This window comes from Atractosteus spatula, chromosome 14 (assembly GCF_055471065.1).
Source record: "Atractosteus spatula isolate fAtrSpa1 chromosome 14, fAtrSpa1.hap1, whole genome shotgun sequence".
Classification (NCBI taxonomy): Eukaryota; Metazoa; Chordata; class Actinopteri; order Semionotiformes; family Lepisosteidae; genus Atractosteus; species Atractosteus spatula.
Genome location: NC_142719.1, coordinates 34,214,420 through 34,233,511, shown reverse-complemented (window position 1 = coordinate 34,233,511; position 19,092 = coordinate 34,214,420). Strand labels below are relative to the sequence as shown.

Below are 19,092 nucleotides of genomic sequence, written 5' to 3'. Positions count from 1 at the left end.
TCTATCTGGGTACATTACATTTTCTCTGGTAAAGCAGTTGCAAGTATATTTCAATGCTAATATAAACTTAAGAAATGCATAACTATATGTATTTTGACTCATATAATCTCTACATAATGCGTGTTACCTAATTAATTCAGTTAAAATCAATTGATACCTTTTTATGCAAATCTTCACATACTGGAACTACACAGATACACAGAAGCATTAATATCTCAAAGGTAGATTTTTATAATAATTTCTCATATGCTGTGATGAGCACCATCAGGTTGTGTCAAGCAGTGCATTAGTCTCAATTTTAACAAAATGTAGTTTTAAATATTAATAATATACTGTATAGTCTTATTTGAATGCAAACACTAAAGCTGTTTTACAAACAATTGTTTGTATAGCCAAGAGTGTTTTATTTTTTCACAACCGCAGCCACTTGGCCTACAGATTCATGTACAACAGCACAACACTGTAATATAAAAACATGTACAAAGTACCTTCATGGAAGGTACAATTGCATTCACTCTGACCTGTGAATAAAGATGGATTAACAAACCCATGCCTGTAGTCCAGGGATGGTAAGCATTCAGCATTCATCCAAAAACCTGTATATGGTGGCAAAGTAACAAACAAAAGTCCAAACATGCTACTTTTCTTGAATGGAACAGAAGCCACAGCTCACAGCTTCTCAGGAATCCAACAGCTAGGAACAGATATTCAGAATACAATAAATAAATATTAACACACCCAGATACACAAACAATGAATACAAACCAGATTTCTATCAGTTTCACACAAAACAAGCTGTTTTAACATTAATTCAGTCCAAAGATATAATTGCCTGTACAGATTTCATATTCACATATTATTTTCATTTTTTCATACAAACAGTGCATTTAACGATTTTTAAACACCCTATTATCATGGTGTTCAAAACAGCAAATCCAAATAATCATGTAGGCCAAAGGGATTGGAAGGACAGGACTGAGAAGAAATGGAATAACAAGGAATTAAAGGTACAAAACAACCCTCAGATAAGACAGATCTTAACTTTAATTGTCACCACTATTTAATCCTATTACAAATAAATCACATATCTGCTTTTAAGAATAGTAAAGTCAAATAAATGACAGTTTTTAGCCTTGCATTGTGCTGAACTGTTGGTTTCTGAATGCTGAAGTCATTAAGGAGGTGACCTTCCAATTTTTCCAGGAAAGATTAAGAAAATTACATATTTATTTAATTAATTTAAAGAGAATGATTTCTACTGATGCAATGATAAGTAAAATGTTTAAAAACACTCATATTAAAGAAAGATTTACTGCATACCAGTACAGTATCGCAAGGTACTCCTGCCCAGGTGCAGACATAAGTGTAATCAGATGTTTCAAATATTTATATAGAATTCCATGATCACTAAACTTCATGTTTTTTCAATTATCAACAATAACTACAGAAGATTTCTTTAAGAAGACATTTCTTTTAGTGATTTAGGCAGCGAATCACTGCACAAACCTTCTCCTTTACAACATATCTTAATAATAACTTATGGCAGCACCCTGGTTCATTTCAGTTATTGTCTGAGTAAAGCACAAGTTTAACACCCTTTGTACCGAGTGTGGGAACAGCCCAGAATACATTGAATGCTTTGTGTGCTGACTCAAAATGTCTTCTGTTCCTTTGCTTCACAAAGGTGGTTAAACTTCTGCAAAGAATTATTGGTTTAGCTTGGTCACTGTTGCAAAGCACAAACAACAAAGGAGCTCCAAATCAATGTAAACGCAAGAAAGAACTACAGAGCCATTTGCTCAGTATGACAATGGAACATGTCGATCCATGAAGAATGTTTTCCTATTCTATATCCTGAATATCTAACCACCATCACTTCCTAGCTAGAATCAAGTACTATTTTGCTGCACCAAAACATTATACTGCAGAATACCCACGTTCTACCGCATATCCCCAAGATCCAACATACAAGGGGATTTGATGGCTGTAATCTGCAATCTGAAAGATTGAAAATAGAGAAAGGACAAGGAAAACCTTCTACTCTGGTAGCACTGTCTCTTCCTCCACCTCCACTTCAGTATTGATCTGTGCTACACCCAAGCGGTAAAGAGTGTCTCGAATCACCACTTCCCCTGGCTGGCAGCTCTGCAAGATATCACTAATCTGCTGGTTAACAATGTCCTTGCTGGTGAGGAAATCAATGAGTCGGTTATAGAGGTAATAGTAAGCTGCATTGTCAAAGGCGAAGGGTTTCTGTCGGACAGCACTGGTCTTGCTGTCTTTTAGTCCACTAATGACAGACGTGTAGGGCTCCAGCTCTTGGCACAGCGAGAGGCAGTGGTTCCGAGCTGTGGGGTCTCCCGACACCTCAAGGTCCTCCCTGGAATGTACGACCCAACGAGATGGAGATTTTGTGATGGGATGCACAAGAGAGCTTTCAGCCCCAGAAATGTCCATACTGTACTGCTGGTCCTGCAGCTCGGCACAGGATACATACTGTAAAGAAGTATGAAATGAATGCTTGAAAATACAAAACACTATTTCAGATTTTTGCGGTATGGCAGCTATGAAATTTACTAAAAGATGGCTAATGTGGAAATCAGGAATATACAAAGGTGATACATTGATTTCATTTTATTTCAAATAGAAGCAACATAATTGCCATTCTGTTGATTCAGTTTTAGGAAAACATGCAAATCTCATGCAGAAAATTATACTTAACCTCCATAAACAACAACAACAACAATAACATAAGGCATACAATTTTAAGGCATCTGTCATTCAAAAGAAACCAAAAGGCTGAAAGAGCTCAACAACTAACCAATGACCTCGGGAGGGAATTAAAATGAAAGAAAAATCCTAGCAGTGAAGTTGGACCACTTCAGTTTATTCCGACATTTAAGCAAGACTATGATGGGAAGGTAGTTTTATGGAAATTGGGGAGCAAACATTACACTAAGTAAAATTCCAAATGTATACTGACCTCTGGTTCCGCCATGGGATCCGAGAAACAACCCTGGTTCTTCCCCCACATCTGCGCTGCCAGTTCAGGATACCGGACATCTGTGCAAACAGCCACCTGCCGGGGAGCGTCTGTTACGTACACGGGGGGCCAGTAGCGCGAGGACACCAGCAGATCCACATGGTCACGGGCAGTCTCTCTTCGTACAATGTACTTTGAGCCACAAATGACCTTACAGACAGGTTGAGATGGTATTTTTTACAAGGAACAAATCACGTTCCACAAGAATATACCTGTGGCAGATGATTAGCACAGTTGAAAACACATCACGAGTAGTGATGAGGTGAACATCTTAAAAAAATATAATAATTCGGAAGGTAATTGATATGCGAGTATCACACGTCATTTTTTGAAGTTGTTATAAACTGAAGCTGGTAGTATTTTGTGGGTCCCACACCCTAATCTGAAATATTATGCAACAAAGTCAAGTGGTACAAAGGAACAGGTGAAGGTTAATTCCACGCTAAAAAGAAAAAACAAAACGTTTCGGCCGCGGAGCAAAGAGGCACACCTAAAGAAGCAAAGCTGAAGAAGAAGGCTGAAACGTGTTTCCCCCCCCCATGGAACAAACCTTTACTTGTTCCTTTGCAGCCTATGCATGCTGACACAGCTACCAACTTCGTCACGTGGTACAGTCAATAAAGACACACAATTTCAAGATAGTTCGACATGATTTTGGCTGTAGTTAAAAAAAAATTAGAATATGATAAAGACATATTAATGTTTTCAAAGTCTAAACTGGCCAAATAAAACCAAAAACAATTGGTTCAATTTCTACTTCAATTACCTGAGATCTCATTTGTAGAAACACTTATTAAATTACCTGGTGTGGACAAATCTTGTATAATTTCCCAGCTGTCAGGTGAGCAGGAGGTTGCTTGGCTGTCAGTATGCCATTCTGGATATAGGCATAGAGAGCACATATTGCCATTCCCATTTGCTTCTGAAAAAGCAGAAAAAGAGACATCTTTAGGAAAGTATTAAGAGATGGCAAAAACAGGAAAAGTCAGTTTTGCCATCAGCTGTCCCTAATTACATGTTTAGATTTCAGAGAACCTGATAGCATTTAAGTGCAGAACTAGCAAACTAAATAGGTCACTTCTAAGCATTTTAAGTCACTTGCTATCTCCTAAATCAGAATAGTGACAGTAATGAAAAGAACATTCTCATAATGCAATTTTCCACACGCTAGAGAAAGACCCATTTTGCTATCCAAAAACATTTTTCCAGTCTCATAAAAAATAAAGGCTTTGATTATGTTCAGTTCTGTGATTTCAAATATAACTGTATGGTCTACAATGACCCAAAACAAATTGAAAAAATGCCATTTTTACTGGTATCAAAATACTGCTTGGAAAACCTTCCAGTGGGTAAAAGCCCAGAAAGCTGCATAATTAAGAGGACCTCCTACTACATGAGCTTTTATTTTTAAAACAATGAAGTTAAATTTCAGAGTAGGGTATTTTTCATAACTACCGTTTGTTATGTAGGCCCATACAAACACAACCAATTAGCAATTGAGACTGTCACCCCCTTCCAAACAACAGAATGGCAAGGAGAGGTAGCAGCTTCTTCCTTCACAGGCTACAATTGCAGACAATGGACTGTCCAGTGGCGACTCACAGGGGGCACTATCACGGCTCTCTGTGGCAATTTATTGTTGGTTGCCTCTGAAATCCTGTCTCTTCACTAATGTTAATGCTGAAGCAACTGTAAAGGAGTAAATGGCTGCAGCTACTCAGTTAGCGGCCCGAAAAGTAAAGAAAGCGGGTGGATATCCTCCAGGTTATGTAACCACATCCATAATAACATCATAAAATACCAATGCCTATAAACTTATTCTCTAAACTGATTAACAGCTTATCCTTCAGGCAGCTAAAAAAAGAGGTTCACTCTGCTCTTACCAAATTACAGCCACATTAGAGTGTAAAAAATGTTTTGCTCTAGTGCAGAGCTTTCTGCTCTACCAGGCCAAGCCAAAGACATAATCTGTCTCTTTTCATACATAGCATCCAATCCAGTCTGTTTGTGTGAAAAAGTGTTTGCCCCCTTCCTGATTTCTTATTTTTTTGCATGTTTGTCACACTGAAATGTTTCAGATCATCAAACAAATTGAAATATTAGACAAAGATAACACAAGTAAACACAAAATGCAGTTTTTCTTAAGCCATTCAAACACTAATGCAAACACTAATTCTTAAGCCACACAGGGCCATGTAGGTTTGGATTTTTTTTTCCCTTAATAATAAAAACCTTCATTTAAAAACTGCATTTTGTGTTTACTTGTGTTATCTTTGTCTAATATTTCAATTTGTTTGATGATCTGAAACATTTCAGTGTGACAAACATGCAAAAAAATAAGAAATCAGGAAGGGGGCAAACACTTTTTCACACCACTGTATATAAGAACATGATTCATGTTTTAATTGCATGAAGTTACTTTAATTGTCCATGACATGTTTTTTCAGGTACTGTATAAATTAGATAAGCAAAACCACAAGATGTAATTTGTATCTTTCTTCTCTGATCTTAATGTTCACTGCTTATATTAATTAGACATTTGTTATGCATACCAAAACACATTTCACATTAATTAAAATGGAAAACTACAAAATCACAGCTGTTTTTAATGACAAATGACGTTCTAAGTGATTTTGAAAGTGTGCATTGCAATCCTATGCGTTTATAAAATCTGTCTTGCAGTTTATGTTACTTGTGTGTATAGGTACAGCAAAAGATGTAACAGGAACAACAGATATATAATATATTATGTACTGTATATCACATATGCAGTGCCCTCCATATTTATTCATATCCCAGATGAAAAAAAGAACAAAAATAGCCTATAAGAGAAGTTATAGATCGGATTGTGGGTCTTTAATAACAAATAATCACAAAATATGGGATTGATTACTTTGGTGGAAAGTGGTACTTTCAGCCTTTTGTGGACTCTTATTATAGGCATCACTCAATGTGTGAAGGACAATGGATGTCAATGCTTTCTTTGGAGAGCTCTCCAACCAGTCCTTAACCAGGATGATGCATGCATGCTACCAATGAACGCCTTCCATGAGTTATCTCCCGTAAAATTCAAGGGAATGGGAAACCTCTGGAGGCCTATGTAGAGGCTACAACTGCAGTTACAAAATGCAGAATATTACTGTAAATGTGATTTTGTTGGATTGTTTTAAAAAGAAGCCTTACAAGTGGGGATAACTGTGATGTTTGTGTTTTCTAGAAATGAATTATTGATGAGAAATCTGATTTTTTATGTGCAATACTAATATTATAGTACAACATATTTAATATTGTATTAATTGTGTTATTGTAACTAATTCTATGATGTTTTTGTTAATAAAAGGACTGTTTCAGAGTTATCCATTAGCCTTTTCTTGAAAAACATAATCCTTAACAACTGAGAACTGCTGATTCTGTGGTAATATTAAAGACCTAGATGGATGACTGTCTCATACCTCTGTGTCTTCTGGTTCATTGGGAATGCTGCAATAATGGAGAAAATCTCTCAGTTCCTCTTTGCTGTACTCATTCACTTGATCTGGTTTGAAAGTACCCTCATGAATTAATCTCACCAAGGCTGCAATGTTACCTGAAAAGCAAAAAAGAATTTCATATACGTCTTCTTTACTCACTTCCATGAAATACAATAAACATACTGTACATGCAATCAGACCGACATGATTTCATAAATAAAGTCAAATTTAAGCACACATGAAATGCAAAAATAAAATGATTTTATAAGTTGTTGCTTATGGTGACGTATAGACATCACAAAATAAACAAATAATACTTTCTTCCCCAAACACAAGTTTTCTCTAGCTCTGTATCTGCTGTTCCTCCTGAATTTCTATTCATACCTACAGCTGCTTGATCAGAAGAATTTTTGTCCTTCTCAGTGTTAATAATGATGGAGTTCCTCATCAGAGGAGGAAAGAAAGGTGCGATGATAGATGCATCAAACTTGGTAATAGGGATACTGGAGGGGAAGGCTGCTTGTTCAATTGCTTCACTTTCCATTGTTGACCAGAAATCATCCACATTGACTTCATCAGGAGCCTGGAAATCTGGCCACGTAAACTGGGAAAAGGAAAGAAATTAATGTTTTCTATTGAAAGGTTACATTATGCTATTTGGGGTCATTTTGACAGCAAAGCAAAAAGGTAAACCATAAACACGGGATTTTTATTGATTTACACTTTAAAGTGCATCATGATGATATTATTTATGAAAAAAAAATACAGGGCTATGTTTAGAGCATGTAATAGAAAGTAATGCATTATCCAATGAACAAAAAAGTTTTCCAACCAGCAATTTGGACTAGCTAATATAGTCTAATTCAATTGTATTTATTCTTGTCTTACCTCCATATTTTTCAGATGGAGGACATTATCCGTGTTCCTCTGTGCTATCTCCATCTTTGGAGCAATGCCACACACCCCACAGATCATGTCGTTATAGTCCCTGATAGTGAGACACTCGAAGGCCCAATACCCACTGCACAGCAGCTCCAGAATGTGGGACAGTTCACTGGGATTCAGAGTATTCACTGGGAAAGAAACAGGCAATCAGGGCACCTTCTGACACATGAACTATCAGAAAACTCCACCGGAGATCAGCCAGAAACCCTCATTCATTGGAAAGTGTCATTCGCAATGATGTACAAGAGCCGTTTTCAAGGAAGACATTATAAAAAAGTTTTCTTTGTGCAGTCCCAAGACAGTTCCATATGAAAGAAAATAGAAAAGCCCAAGTGCTGTCCTAATTTTACTCGAGTTTTACTCAGTGCATTCATTTTGATAATGAAACAATTAATGAAAAAAACAATTACAACTTGAGGACCAGAAATTCTTGAAGAACAGATTCATCATTTGGACGAATCAAATCAAATCTTAGAGAATAACTGATGAAACACATAATACTAGTATTTTCAACCAGACAAAATACATCATTGTTCAATTTCACCAACAGCTTTAAAACTTTATGCCGTGTACTTTTACCTGGCTGGTTCTGAACATTTTCCAGAATTAGTAGAGCAGCTTCTTTTGGGTTGTGTCCCAGTTTGATTTGATTTCTAATCTTGAACAAAATATCAATGCTCACCAACAGCTTGTTGCCAACATTAAAGAGACCTACAAACACAAACAACAAACATTAACTCCTAAGGTTAAAACAGCAGGTAAAATAACTTGCATTTCAATATACTGAGCTATTAGATATGTTAAACTGATTAGATGTAATTAAACGTTTTATTACACGACACTTTTCATAAAATTCAGAGGTTAAAATTAATCTCATTCAAGAATGTTTTTTTTAAACGCAGCTTCTACAACTCTGAGAAACTGTAACGAAACTGATAGGCATCATGCAGTCTGCTACCTAAATGGATGTCACTGAAGCTATGAAGTGCCAGACACTGAGGATTCAAGCAAATCTTGAGTTGAACAGTGGCAGTTTGTATGTGGGAGTCAGTCAACAGCCAACAGTCTTCTTGTCCAGCTACTGAGCTAATAATGCAAAAAAACCAAGATAAATGACCAATTAGGTGGGATGGCAGTTTCACACACTTCACACAAAAAATGTCAACGTACTAAAGATCAGCAACAGGCAGAGATACATGTATTGCTTTTTAATGGAATAAATATTGAAAAATTATATTTTAAGTTTGCAGTTTGTACTTATAAACCACAATAATCACATCAGTTCTGATATCTTCAGTCATTTCACTAGCACAGATTTATGAATCTGTTTTAAGTACTATAAAGGATACATTACACAGAAATGGTACACACTATAACCACCCTGCCAAAAGAAATATAAATATTTCAACATGGCCATTAAGCATATGTCAAGTCCCAAGCTTTGGTGCCAAATAAGGGACTCACTTCTGCCCGCCTTTGAAGAGAGGACAGTTGCAGAGCAAGCACTGGGAGGCAGAAGACTCGTAATAGCGTGGCCATCCTGATTGTTCAATGGCAATGGTCTCTTCATTGGCTGTGGAAAGGACCACTTGGGTGCTGTTGAGCTCCTGGATAAGAGCTATGGCCTCCGCCAGCTCAGCCTCACTCTCGGGAATCAGCACAGTCTTACGGAGCAGCTGCAGGGTGGACTGCCGCTGCACCTCCTTCTGGGCAGCGTTCAGGGGTTGGTAAGGGTCCAGCAAGCCAGGGACAGAAACAGGCACGTTCTGTTCAAACAAACACAGGCTCTCAGAGTCCGCCCTGTTTAAACTACCAAATCCACTCAACATCCGATCTGTTATGTACTTAGCTTTCCCAAGCTTTTAAAACCTCATTTAATCCCTGTTTTCCCAACAGCATAATGATGGTAAACAGCAAAAGAGACCTATGTTCCAGAACATCTGAAGCGTGCCTGCCTAGAAATAAGGGTGAAATTCTGTCTCCGAGCTGATACACACACTAATGTCAACTGGAGAAGATTTCAGAAAGAATTTCAGTAGTAAGCCACATTATTTCCTCACAATATGCACTGAATCAGTGACAGACCCCTTTTGGCCAGACCACTGTCTCTTCTCTCTGGCACAAAGTAAAGCAGAGCTCTATAGGCAAGGGCCACTTGTGGAAACAAAGCAGCAAACTCCTGGACAATGATTAAAAGGCTAGATCAGCCAGCTACTTCAAGCCCAATTAACATGATGGGCAGAACTCTTTGCCATAAAAAATGTTTTGTTTTATTATGTATGCCACACCATACACACCCTGCATTCTAGTGAGAGGATCCAGATATATATCAGGAGGTTAAGCATTGTTAGCTGAGGTAATGAGTGATTCACTAGCAAATCAAAAGAGGGTGTTTTCATTGAGATGAGCCCACATTAAGTGGGGAGGAGGGGGGGGGGGAATTCCTTTGTCTTTACTGACTGCTACTACAACTTAAAGATGTCATACCCACATTGGAACAAACAGAATTATAGACAACAGTCTCAGGGCACACTTACAAACAATTTGGGTTTCTTTTCCGTGGTTAGGTCCCACCCACAGCTGGGGCACATATGTGGTTTGTGCCTGTTTTTGTAAACATAATCACAGGAGGGGTTTTTACACTTTCCTCTTCCACGGGCTGTTGATAACCCAAGATCCTGATGAGAATAAAACACAAGTGCTAAATAAAAAACAATGATTTGTCTGTTACACTTTGGAGGTTAGGAAATGAGTTCATATTTCTAATACCTTGTAGCTCTCAAATATTTGCCTAGAAACAGTTTAGCTCCCCATATGTTTTAATATAAGTCTTACCATGCGAGCACTTCCATGCTGGAAGACCCTGTTAGTCATGTCATTTATGTTCATGACTGAATAGTAAGTGCTGGGGTGAAACTGGCTATGGGAATCATTAAGACAATACTTACAAGAGAGGTGATGGGACTTTGTTTATAGGATAACACTGAGACGATCTTCACTCCTTTTTCAGTCAAAGCATTTGAAGTGCTATTGATTGGACTAGGAAGAGCCTAAAGACATGGAACAACACCTCAGAAAAATGTAGGAATCATGGTGCACAAAAGATTAAATTGAAAGTGACTTGATAAGAAAGTATCCTGATCTGTTTCATACTTCTCATAATTGACAAAACATAATTATTAATTATTATTATTTATTAATTATTTTATATATATATATTAATCACATGAATGTGTATTTGGAGAGAAAATGTAAAAATTGTACTAATACATCAATTCACTCAAAGAAGCAAATCATCTCACTTGTTCTTCAGTCACTGATTTGACTGGATGTCCTAATTGCTTCAATGTACTGGGCTTCAGTCCTGACACCTTTAGAAATGACCTCTTTGCTATAAAAAAGAATAAAAAAATATACTGATACAACCTTAAACATAACTTACAGCATTTATCTACAACTAAAAACAATGCAAAAAAAATAGCTGCAACAGTGTTTAAGAATATACTCCACCTTGTGTTATGCATTTATCAAATTTGTTCACCAAAATCATGGCAACACTTACAGCTACCCTGCTTTATAGGAACAGGTAAAAGTTCATTCCATTCTGCTTATGCTTTCACTTTAGAAGTTAATGGCTTAAATTATTATGGTTAGCAATACTCATTCAATGTGTTATGTTCAATATCTCATGACTGCTTTTAGTTTTGTCAGTGCCACTTGTTTAGGAAGTCTGCAGAATGCTATACCATGGTCAGCCTATGGTTTTGAAAGGATCTTTAATTCATAGTTTGGTTGCATGTAAGACAGATACCCAAGACACATTAATGGCAATGGCCAATTCACACTGCTCGAGGTTAAAGCTTACTTGCTTTGCTGTTATTCTTGGGTGTTTCTAAATCCTTCATTTTATCTGGAGGCAGAGCTACCCATTGGACATAAGTAGCACCGTGATCAGGACCTGTTAATGGGGAAAATAATTTAATTCTGATTGTTGATTTGTTGCATAGTGGAATCTTAATCATGTGGATGTTTTCTTCTTTTTAAATTCTTCTGAATGTATTTTGAGTTTCAAAAGGTTTTACCCAAAAGTCTTGTTCTACCAAAGTTAAAAGAAATAGAAGCCTTTTACAAAGACATTCCAGGAGACAGAGGAATAAATGCACATATAAAACAAAAGTTCTTTAACATGCAACACTTCACATAATGATGCACTTTTTCTTTAGAAGAAGTTTTCAAACCCCTCCCACCCAAACAAAATTCTCAAATGTGTTACTCAACTCCAAGTAAGAAGAAAATAATCAGTAACATCTCACCTGTCTGAGTAGGAGCAGGGAGAATGGCTCGTATTGGACGTTTTGACCCAATTACTGTAGATTTCTCTCGCACTTTGGTCTTCATATTGGAGACATTTATAACGGGAGAACTACTGAGAGAAATCAAACATGATCAGACTTCAAATTTTGACAATTTGATCAACCATTTTCTAAATCTCTTTACATCACTAAAAGGGGGCAATTTTCAATACAGATGAAAGGTCAGTCTTCCATCTAAAAAATTAAAATAATTACAAAATAAGGACCTTAAAGTATAGCTGACAAATTTCAAATTGATAAAATATTCCACATGAGGGATAAACATAAAATATTCCAATTTATATTATATATTAGAATATTACAATAACAGTAAGAAAGTAAATTACTAGATCTATGCTTAAAGGTGGTATCTTACATTGCAGGATTCTTTGTTGAAGGAAGCATTAAGGCTGGACTTTTGTTTCTGGTGCCCCCTGGTGTTGACTTCTCTGTAATTGCAGGCCATTCTACTCCAGTATCTTTGGTTCCCTCACTCTCCAAGTCACTTCCCTCTGTCCTGCACTGGGTGGCACAGACTGTACCGGCTGGGCTTGTTGCCAGCATTTCTTTCCACTGTGCTTTAGCGTCAGTGTCACATGAGGATGCTGCCACAATAAGCTGCGTCACTGACTCAGAAGACTCCAGAGGTGGGGAGCTGACCTCACCAACACATTTCTGCTGCTCTCGGGAAGAGCCTCTGTTGACTGCAGCTGCTGTTGTTGTTGCCCTGGACTGGGCTTTCTTTCCCTGCTGAGCAGTGCGCAAGAGAAGCCATCAGTTGGGATCAATACAAGCCAACGCATTTTCCATTTCCGCAAAACACTTGAAAGGGCGTCACTTTGTTAGCAACTGTAAGACTCCTAACTGGAGGCTGTGGTTTGTAGTCCTCACCGCAGAAACTTCTGTTGTACCTGTGAGGAATAATCTAGTCTACCCAGCTGTGTAAATGGGTACACGTTTCCCCCCAGCAATGCTGAGTAATGGACTTTAATCCCATCCAAGGCGGTATTACATACTGTAAACTCAGACTGCTAAACACTACAGAAACCACAGTGAGATTCAGCCTAATGATGTTCTAGATTCGAGTAAGGACTTTACCTATAAAAAAACAGGAAGTGACTGCTGGAAAAAGATCATATTATGATAACTATAAGCATCGCGAATCCTGCTTCCAGTATGCCTGAACCTCTGCAAGGACATTAGTGAGGAATGCGCCAGGGCTTAACCTATTCTGAAACCCACACAGCACCACCTTACTGACATATCACACACCACTAGGTTTTCTATCCGCAAATATACAAAATTATAATAAGGCCTTTTCTGCAAAGAGGCAGTCAGATAAGGTGTTTTTAATGGCTTATTGTATAAACAATATTAAGAACACAAAGATCAAAGATGGCATTCTTCCAAAGGCTACTCGACACAAAGTGCGTGCATCACAGAAGTGCTGTGCCTTAATACGATTTTCTTCTTCCCCGCCCAGGCAGGAAGAAAGAAAGATTTGGACTTACACTGGGAACCCACTTCCCACCCAGGTGCTTTCCACACTGAGGACACTGAGGGGGCTTGTGCCGAGTGACATAGGTGAAGGAGCAGCCTGGGGTCTGGCAGCTTCCTCTCCCTCTCCTGGTGTATTTTATTGACTACAACACAAAGACATCACAAGCCTTTACAAACCCTTTACCAGATAACTGTCACCTCACTACTGCATCAAACCTTTAATGTCATTACCACACTGGAGCACAGGAGCGATTACAACTCATGTGGCACCCCCATTTTCAAAAAGATGGCGCTTACTGTTTAAAAAAAATGTTTTGGCCATTCATAGAAAAAAAAACATGAAGAAAGTATTTACTTTACAATTTGTGAGAAAATGTTTAATCACACACATTGTTAAGTATTTCTATCATATTAAAAAATACAGATATAGCTGTATATAATATTTTAATTTAACAGTCAGACAAAAAAAGAGTGAATATAAATAAACTGACCAGTTTAAAGGATGGTTTTGGGTTTGGGTCAGTCCTTGTGTTCAAAGGAACCATAACAAGTGGACTGGTTCCAGCGGAGACATTGGTTTCCACCAGCTCCTAGAGAAGTAATCGGAACATTTGATCATTTCTACTAATATCCTAAATAACATAAGGGTTCTTTTTACCGAACCAAAAAATGAGTTGTGACACAACAGATGAGCATAATTCAGTACATTTCTCACAAATAAAGCCTTGGGTACTGTTGATATACTGTATTAGGGATTGAAAACCCATCAAGATAGTTCTGTGGGTTTTCAGCGATGAGAAAGCTCATTTCTAAGTTTATGAAAGATCTTTGGAACCCACAGGGCTCTTATGTAGTGCCAGCCCTTAATGAATTCAGATGGCTGAAGGCTCTGTTGAGGTGAGGGAGAAGATAATAAATTAACCTGTAGGCTAATCCTACATGCTCAGATACGATTCTGTTTTCTAATACCGCATGTTAGTAGTTCTGCCAAGTTCAATATTTGTCTCTGCTGTAGTTCTAATAAGTCGGTCAGGCATATTACACGTTTTTAAATAGGCATAGTCATTTTTAATAAATGCAGAATTGCCAATTACTTTTATGGCAACTAACTTGGAATCTGCCAATCAATATTCAAGCCAAATCACTGCTACACCTGGGCCACAGCAGGGACAAAGACACCACTTGGGCATGCGCCCAAGCATGCATTATGAAACTATTCCAATCCTTTGCACCGCAGGCCTTCAATTCAAACAACAGGATTGTTGTGTTAGACAGGGGACTGAACTACTTCTAAATAATATCACAGCCTAGTTGGCTTGTCAGTGCAGGCCTAAACTCCTCCCACCCGTGGTGGTGCTACAACAGTCATTGCAAACAACAGCCAGTGCCGAAACAGCTTAGGAGGGCCCTATTTACTGAGCACAAAAATATTTGAACCACCCCCCCCCCCCAAAATCCAGCCAAACCTGATTTGGGATGATAGTGACAAGGTGGGTTTCTTCCTGAGCCTGCTGCACAGTCGGGCTGGTGACAGTCGCTTCTTCGATGAGCACGCTGACCGCTCCATAGCCCTCGGTCATCTCCACTGCCTCCTCTTTCACCACAAACCCTGTAGCTGTTCCATCCTGGCCGGCCCCGGAGTACTGGGACAGAATCTCCTGAAGGGCCCCAGACTGTGTGAGAGCTGTAGCCGTCTCACCGCTCAGTGCCTCGATGGCGATGCACTGCTCAGACAGCTCTACCTCGCTGCCGAGGCCCATAGGGGAGAAGAGGGCCTCGTGAGACAGGGTGTGAGGAATGGCGGTGCCCTCCTGCTGCTCCTGAGCCTCGGTCTCCAAACAGACTTCCACCTGATTGACAGCCCTTTCGTCTGCTACAGCACTTTTTGGTAAAATATAATAATTTGCGCGGGGCAGGATTTTTCGGAAACCTGGGACGTCTGCTGAAATTCCAGCCATCTGGTTATTCTGGGGGGGAAAAAAAATGTTGAGCAGTCATTAATTTTACAGCATGTTTGTCCACATTAATCCATTTGCAGGCCATACATTGTGTAAGTACAACCACTAGCTAAGTGCTCTGAATGATTGAAATGTCACAGAATTTTGAAGGCTTCAATCATATAAATATATGCAAAGCACATAAATAAGGAATTAATTTATGCCATTTATTATTAAAAATCACCAGGCATTTTAGAGGTAATTATTCAGGCAAGGCTCACCGTATGCACATAAACACTACAGTTTTAGCAGGAGGGTGGAGGTGACAGCCACCTTAATTAAAATGAAAGGCTAATATAGTGGTCAGGCAGCAAAATAAGGACAAAATTAACTCACTGGATCAATCCCTTCCTTCTCCAGCTTGGCTCTCTCCAAATAATAGCCCTTGTCTGCTACATTCAGTCTCTTCCAGCTTTCACTGATCCTCTTATTGATTTCTGATTGAGGGATGTCGGGATATTCCTGCTGCATACTCTGATGTATGTCAAAGTAGTAGAGCAAGTATGCTGACCTGAAAACAAGAGGATTAAAAGTTGAGGACAATTAATAAAATAAAAAATAACATCAAAATCTTTGAGTGATTTTGTGGAAATTAAACCCACGGACACTCAGACTAGGAAGAGGTTACATTAAAGTCATCTCTAGATATATTTATAAAGAATATTCATCTACATACAGAAATCAATGGTGTACTTTCTTTAAAAAATAAAACCATATAGCCTTTTTATATTTATCACATGCAATACCTTGGCTTTTTTGCTTTTTCTGCATTTTCCCCATGATTTTTACTCTTCTTTTTCCTTTTGGGTGATGAGACCTCCATAAAGGCATAACATCCTTCCACATCTTCTGTTATTATCTTGACTTCTGTACCCTCATAAACAGCCTCCATTACTGCAGGCTACAATGATAAACGTGCAACAGTAAATAATCATAACATTTTGCTTCGAAGCAATCGTAAGAAACTCAAAATACAACAGCACTAACGTAAGACACATAACCAAAGTAAAACAAAAGAGAAAAAAAAACACATTAAATCGACCCAGTTAAACCAAGAACAAAATATAAGATTCGACATTAAAAGCCATTTTGAAAGGAAAGGTGTTTAAGTCAGTTTTATAAATTTCAACCAGCACAGAAACTATAATTCTCTAATTGATTGGCACATATTTACAGAAGTAGTGCTGTACAAACAAAAGAGTGAGGGGCCTGGTCTTCAGTAGTGTAATAAGGTGCGAATGTCATATTAATAGTTGGGCTATACCCATGCAATAGGTTAATAATCTGGAGACAGATACCTCAGCTGTTTATTCACAGGCAAATGAACTTTCACGCCCACTCTTTTTTTTCCCACAGGAAGCCAAAGTAATATACAAAGGAGGAGGATCATTTGCTGATGCCCAGTGTTAGTTAGCACACAAGAGAAGAGAATTCAGACCATACTGAAGCTTCCAGGTTCCTTGGAAGTAACCCTAGTAAGTAAGGCATTGACATAGTCTAATATGATATAGTTTAATGCCATATCATGAAACAGTATACAGTCAGAACATCTAGGCTAACTGCCAAAATTCCAAATGGAAAAATCCAAGATCTCAATTCCTATCCCTTCCACCCCCACCTGGAATGGCAATTCATCCCATACTTACAAATGCACATCATCAAATGTCAGCCAACATAAAGAACAAGTACGAAAGAAAACAAAAGAAAGAATTCCGAAGGCAGTCTAAACTTACTTAAATAAAGGCATGCATTAGTCACAGACACAGAACAACAGTGGAAACCTAGCAATTTAATGCAAGTATAAGTAAAGTACCCTTTAGATATTTTCACCATGCATTTCAAATGACAACACAGGATCCAAAGAAAGACCAAGGTATCACGGGTCAAGGGCTTTATTTCAGTCGACAAATACAACTTTGTAGAGCTGACATTGAGAGCCTATGTCAGACTTAAAAGAGACAGGATTCATGAATTGGCTCCTGGTATCCATATAGAAAATTAATTTACAGAGGAAGTTTCCTCACGAAACTAGTTAGTGTCCTCTGTACTCCAGGAGGAAGCTGTGAATGAAAGTATGAAAAACTGCACTTTATTGCAAAACAAGCACGGAATATTATATGGCAATTATGAAAAAAAAAATATCTGACTTGCAAAAGTCATTATTTTGTTTCATTTTAATGGAAATAATCATTTATTGGAATTGGAATAGAGGCATGTCTTTGTGAATTCCTGGAGGCACTTTGTGACTACCACTATAAGACAGTACACATGCACTTCCAGTGGGAAATGCTTCACATAAAGCACTTCAAAGGCCAGATAGTGTACGGTGATGAATACATGGCTACAACACAGGAAAAATACTTCCAAAGATGAGAAACCTCACCTGGGTTTAAGTACATACTGTACGATAGGGAACCTTATTGGGATCTAGGCTCTGAGGATCAGTCAATAGTGAAAAATATATTATAGCAGCAAAAGAAAATCAAAACGATTCATACTGTAGTCACATCTGGACATGTACCTGTCAAAATTAAAGTAAGCACATTCAAAACAGCACATGTACGCGAAAAATGGACATCGCATGAGATATAAAAGCCACAGCGGTCGTGCGGTGCAAAACTGTACAGGTAGAAAATCATAAAAAGCCGAACGCTTTTCCAGAATTGAAAGGCCCGTCATACAAATTTTAAAGGAATGTATTTTATTCCACGACGAGTGCATAGGGTTAAAAAATAAGACAATAAATCGTAAATATCCTGAAGATGGTAACTCACACCTGTATTTCTTTTGACAGCCGATAATTATATAATGACATTCTTTTATAGGAACTTACTACTGCAGTTAGGCACATTAATTCATATTGTAAATACCTAACGATTTTTTGTAGTGAAAAGATTTGCTTTCTGAGACAATGAGGCTAAAAATATCAAGTAGCTGGGCTTCATTTGTTTCAGCATTGGTGTAGTAATGAGCTATGTAGGTTAGAGACAAAGCACGTGGAAACAAAAGTAAAGAAATAACACTAGAATAATTACAGCTGTCAAGATAACAGTAACGCAGATACATCAGGGGGCTTTTTATCAAAATCAATAGGACGTGGACCACATTTCCAACACGGGACCTGCATACTAAAAGTTAAAACTATGGTTGCAATATGATCCTCTCCGTTACTCGGCATGTTTTAGTGCATAATATAACCAACAACTGAAGTGAACGATTTTATTGTAATTTTGTTTCGTTTCAGTGGAAACATTTCCCTTTCAGCACCGGAAAGTAGTGCTCCCTCAGCTACTCCCTCCCAATTAAAAATCTGGGTTATTCGTGTGTCTCCATACTGACTTCGGGCACCGACAAGTATCCAATGAGCTGAAGTCTTATTGCAACCTTGCATCCTGCAGCACACAAACACTCTAAACACCCTGTAAAATGTTCCCTTTTCATCCCTAAACTCGTCCACCTCATTATATATCATCAGTCACTGGAAACAGTTTGTTTAATGCGTTAGATCTTACCTCCTGAATCCATAGGGCGGCCTGTTGCAGACGTCTTTGCTTCCCCTCATCCTCATTCAAGATGGCGCCGCTGTTGCCTAACCAACGAGCCAATCCGGTAGCAGGATAAATGTCAGCAAGCAAATCAGAAGAGACATTTTAGACACGTGAAAAATCATAGCCTGGGCCGAAGTCGCCAGCAACCATTCTCTTAAAGAGACATCTTGTACATTATTTAGTCGGTGTGTTTGAATCTATCATTGTTTTAATACTTAGTATACATAGGATTTTCTA

General features: G+C 38.2%; 1 protein-coding gene across 3 annotated transcripts; it reads right to left on the bottom strand.

Moving 5' to 3' along the window:
• Positions 1-383: 383 nt before the first annotated feature.
• Positions 384-18,879, bottom strand: hmgxb3 (HMG box domain containing 3). 3 transcript variants are annotated; one of them, XM_088933493.1, is made up of 21 exons: positions 18,820-18,879; positions 16,054-16,208; positions 15,644-15,818; positions 14,777-15,277; positions 13,802-13,900; positions 13,322-13,453; positions 12,187-12,560; positions 11,772-11,884; positions 11,324-11,416; positions 10,761-10,849; positions 10,407-10,508; positions 9,996-10,136; positions 8,923-9,224; positions 8,417-8,544; positions 8,038-8,169; positions 7,402-7,586; positions 6,898-7,117; positions 6,496-6,629; positions 3,846-3,965; positions 2,984-3,193; positions 384-2,496 (listed from the first exon to the last, which is right to left on the bottom strand). In XM_088933493.1, the coding sequence occupies exons 2-21, from the start codon at positions 16,197-16,199 to the stop codon at positions 2,038-2,040; spliced, it is 3,855 nt and encodes a 1,284-aa protein (XP_088789619.1). In that variant the 5' UTR covers positions 16,200-16,208; positions 18,820-18,879; the 3' UTR covers positions 384-2,037. The 3 variants fall into 3 exon arrangements, with proteins under 3 accessions (XP_088789619.1, XP_088789620.1, XP_088789621.1); XM_088933494.1 differs by having other exon boundaries at positions 11,772-11,881; XM_088933495.1 differs by having other exon boundaries at positions 12,187-12,557.
• Between the last annotated feature and the right edge of the window lie 213 nt (positions 18,880-19,092).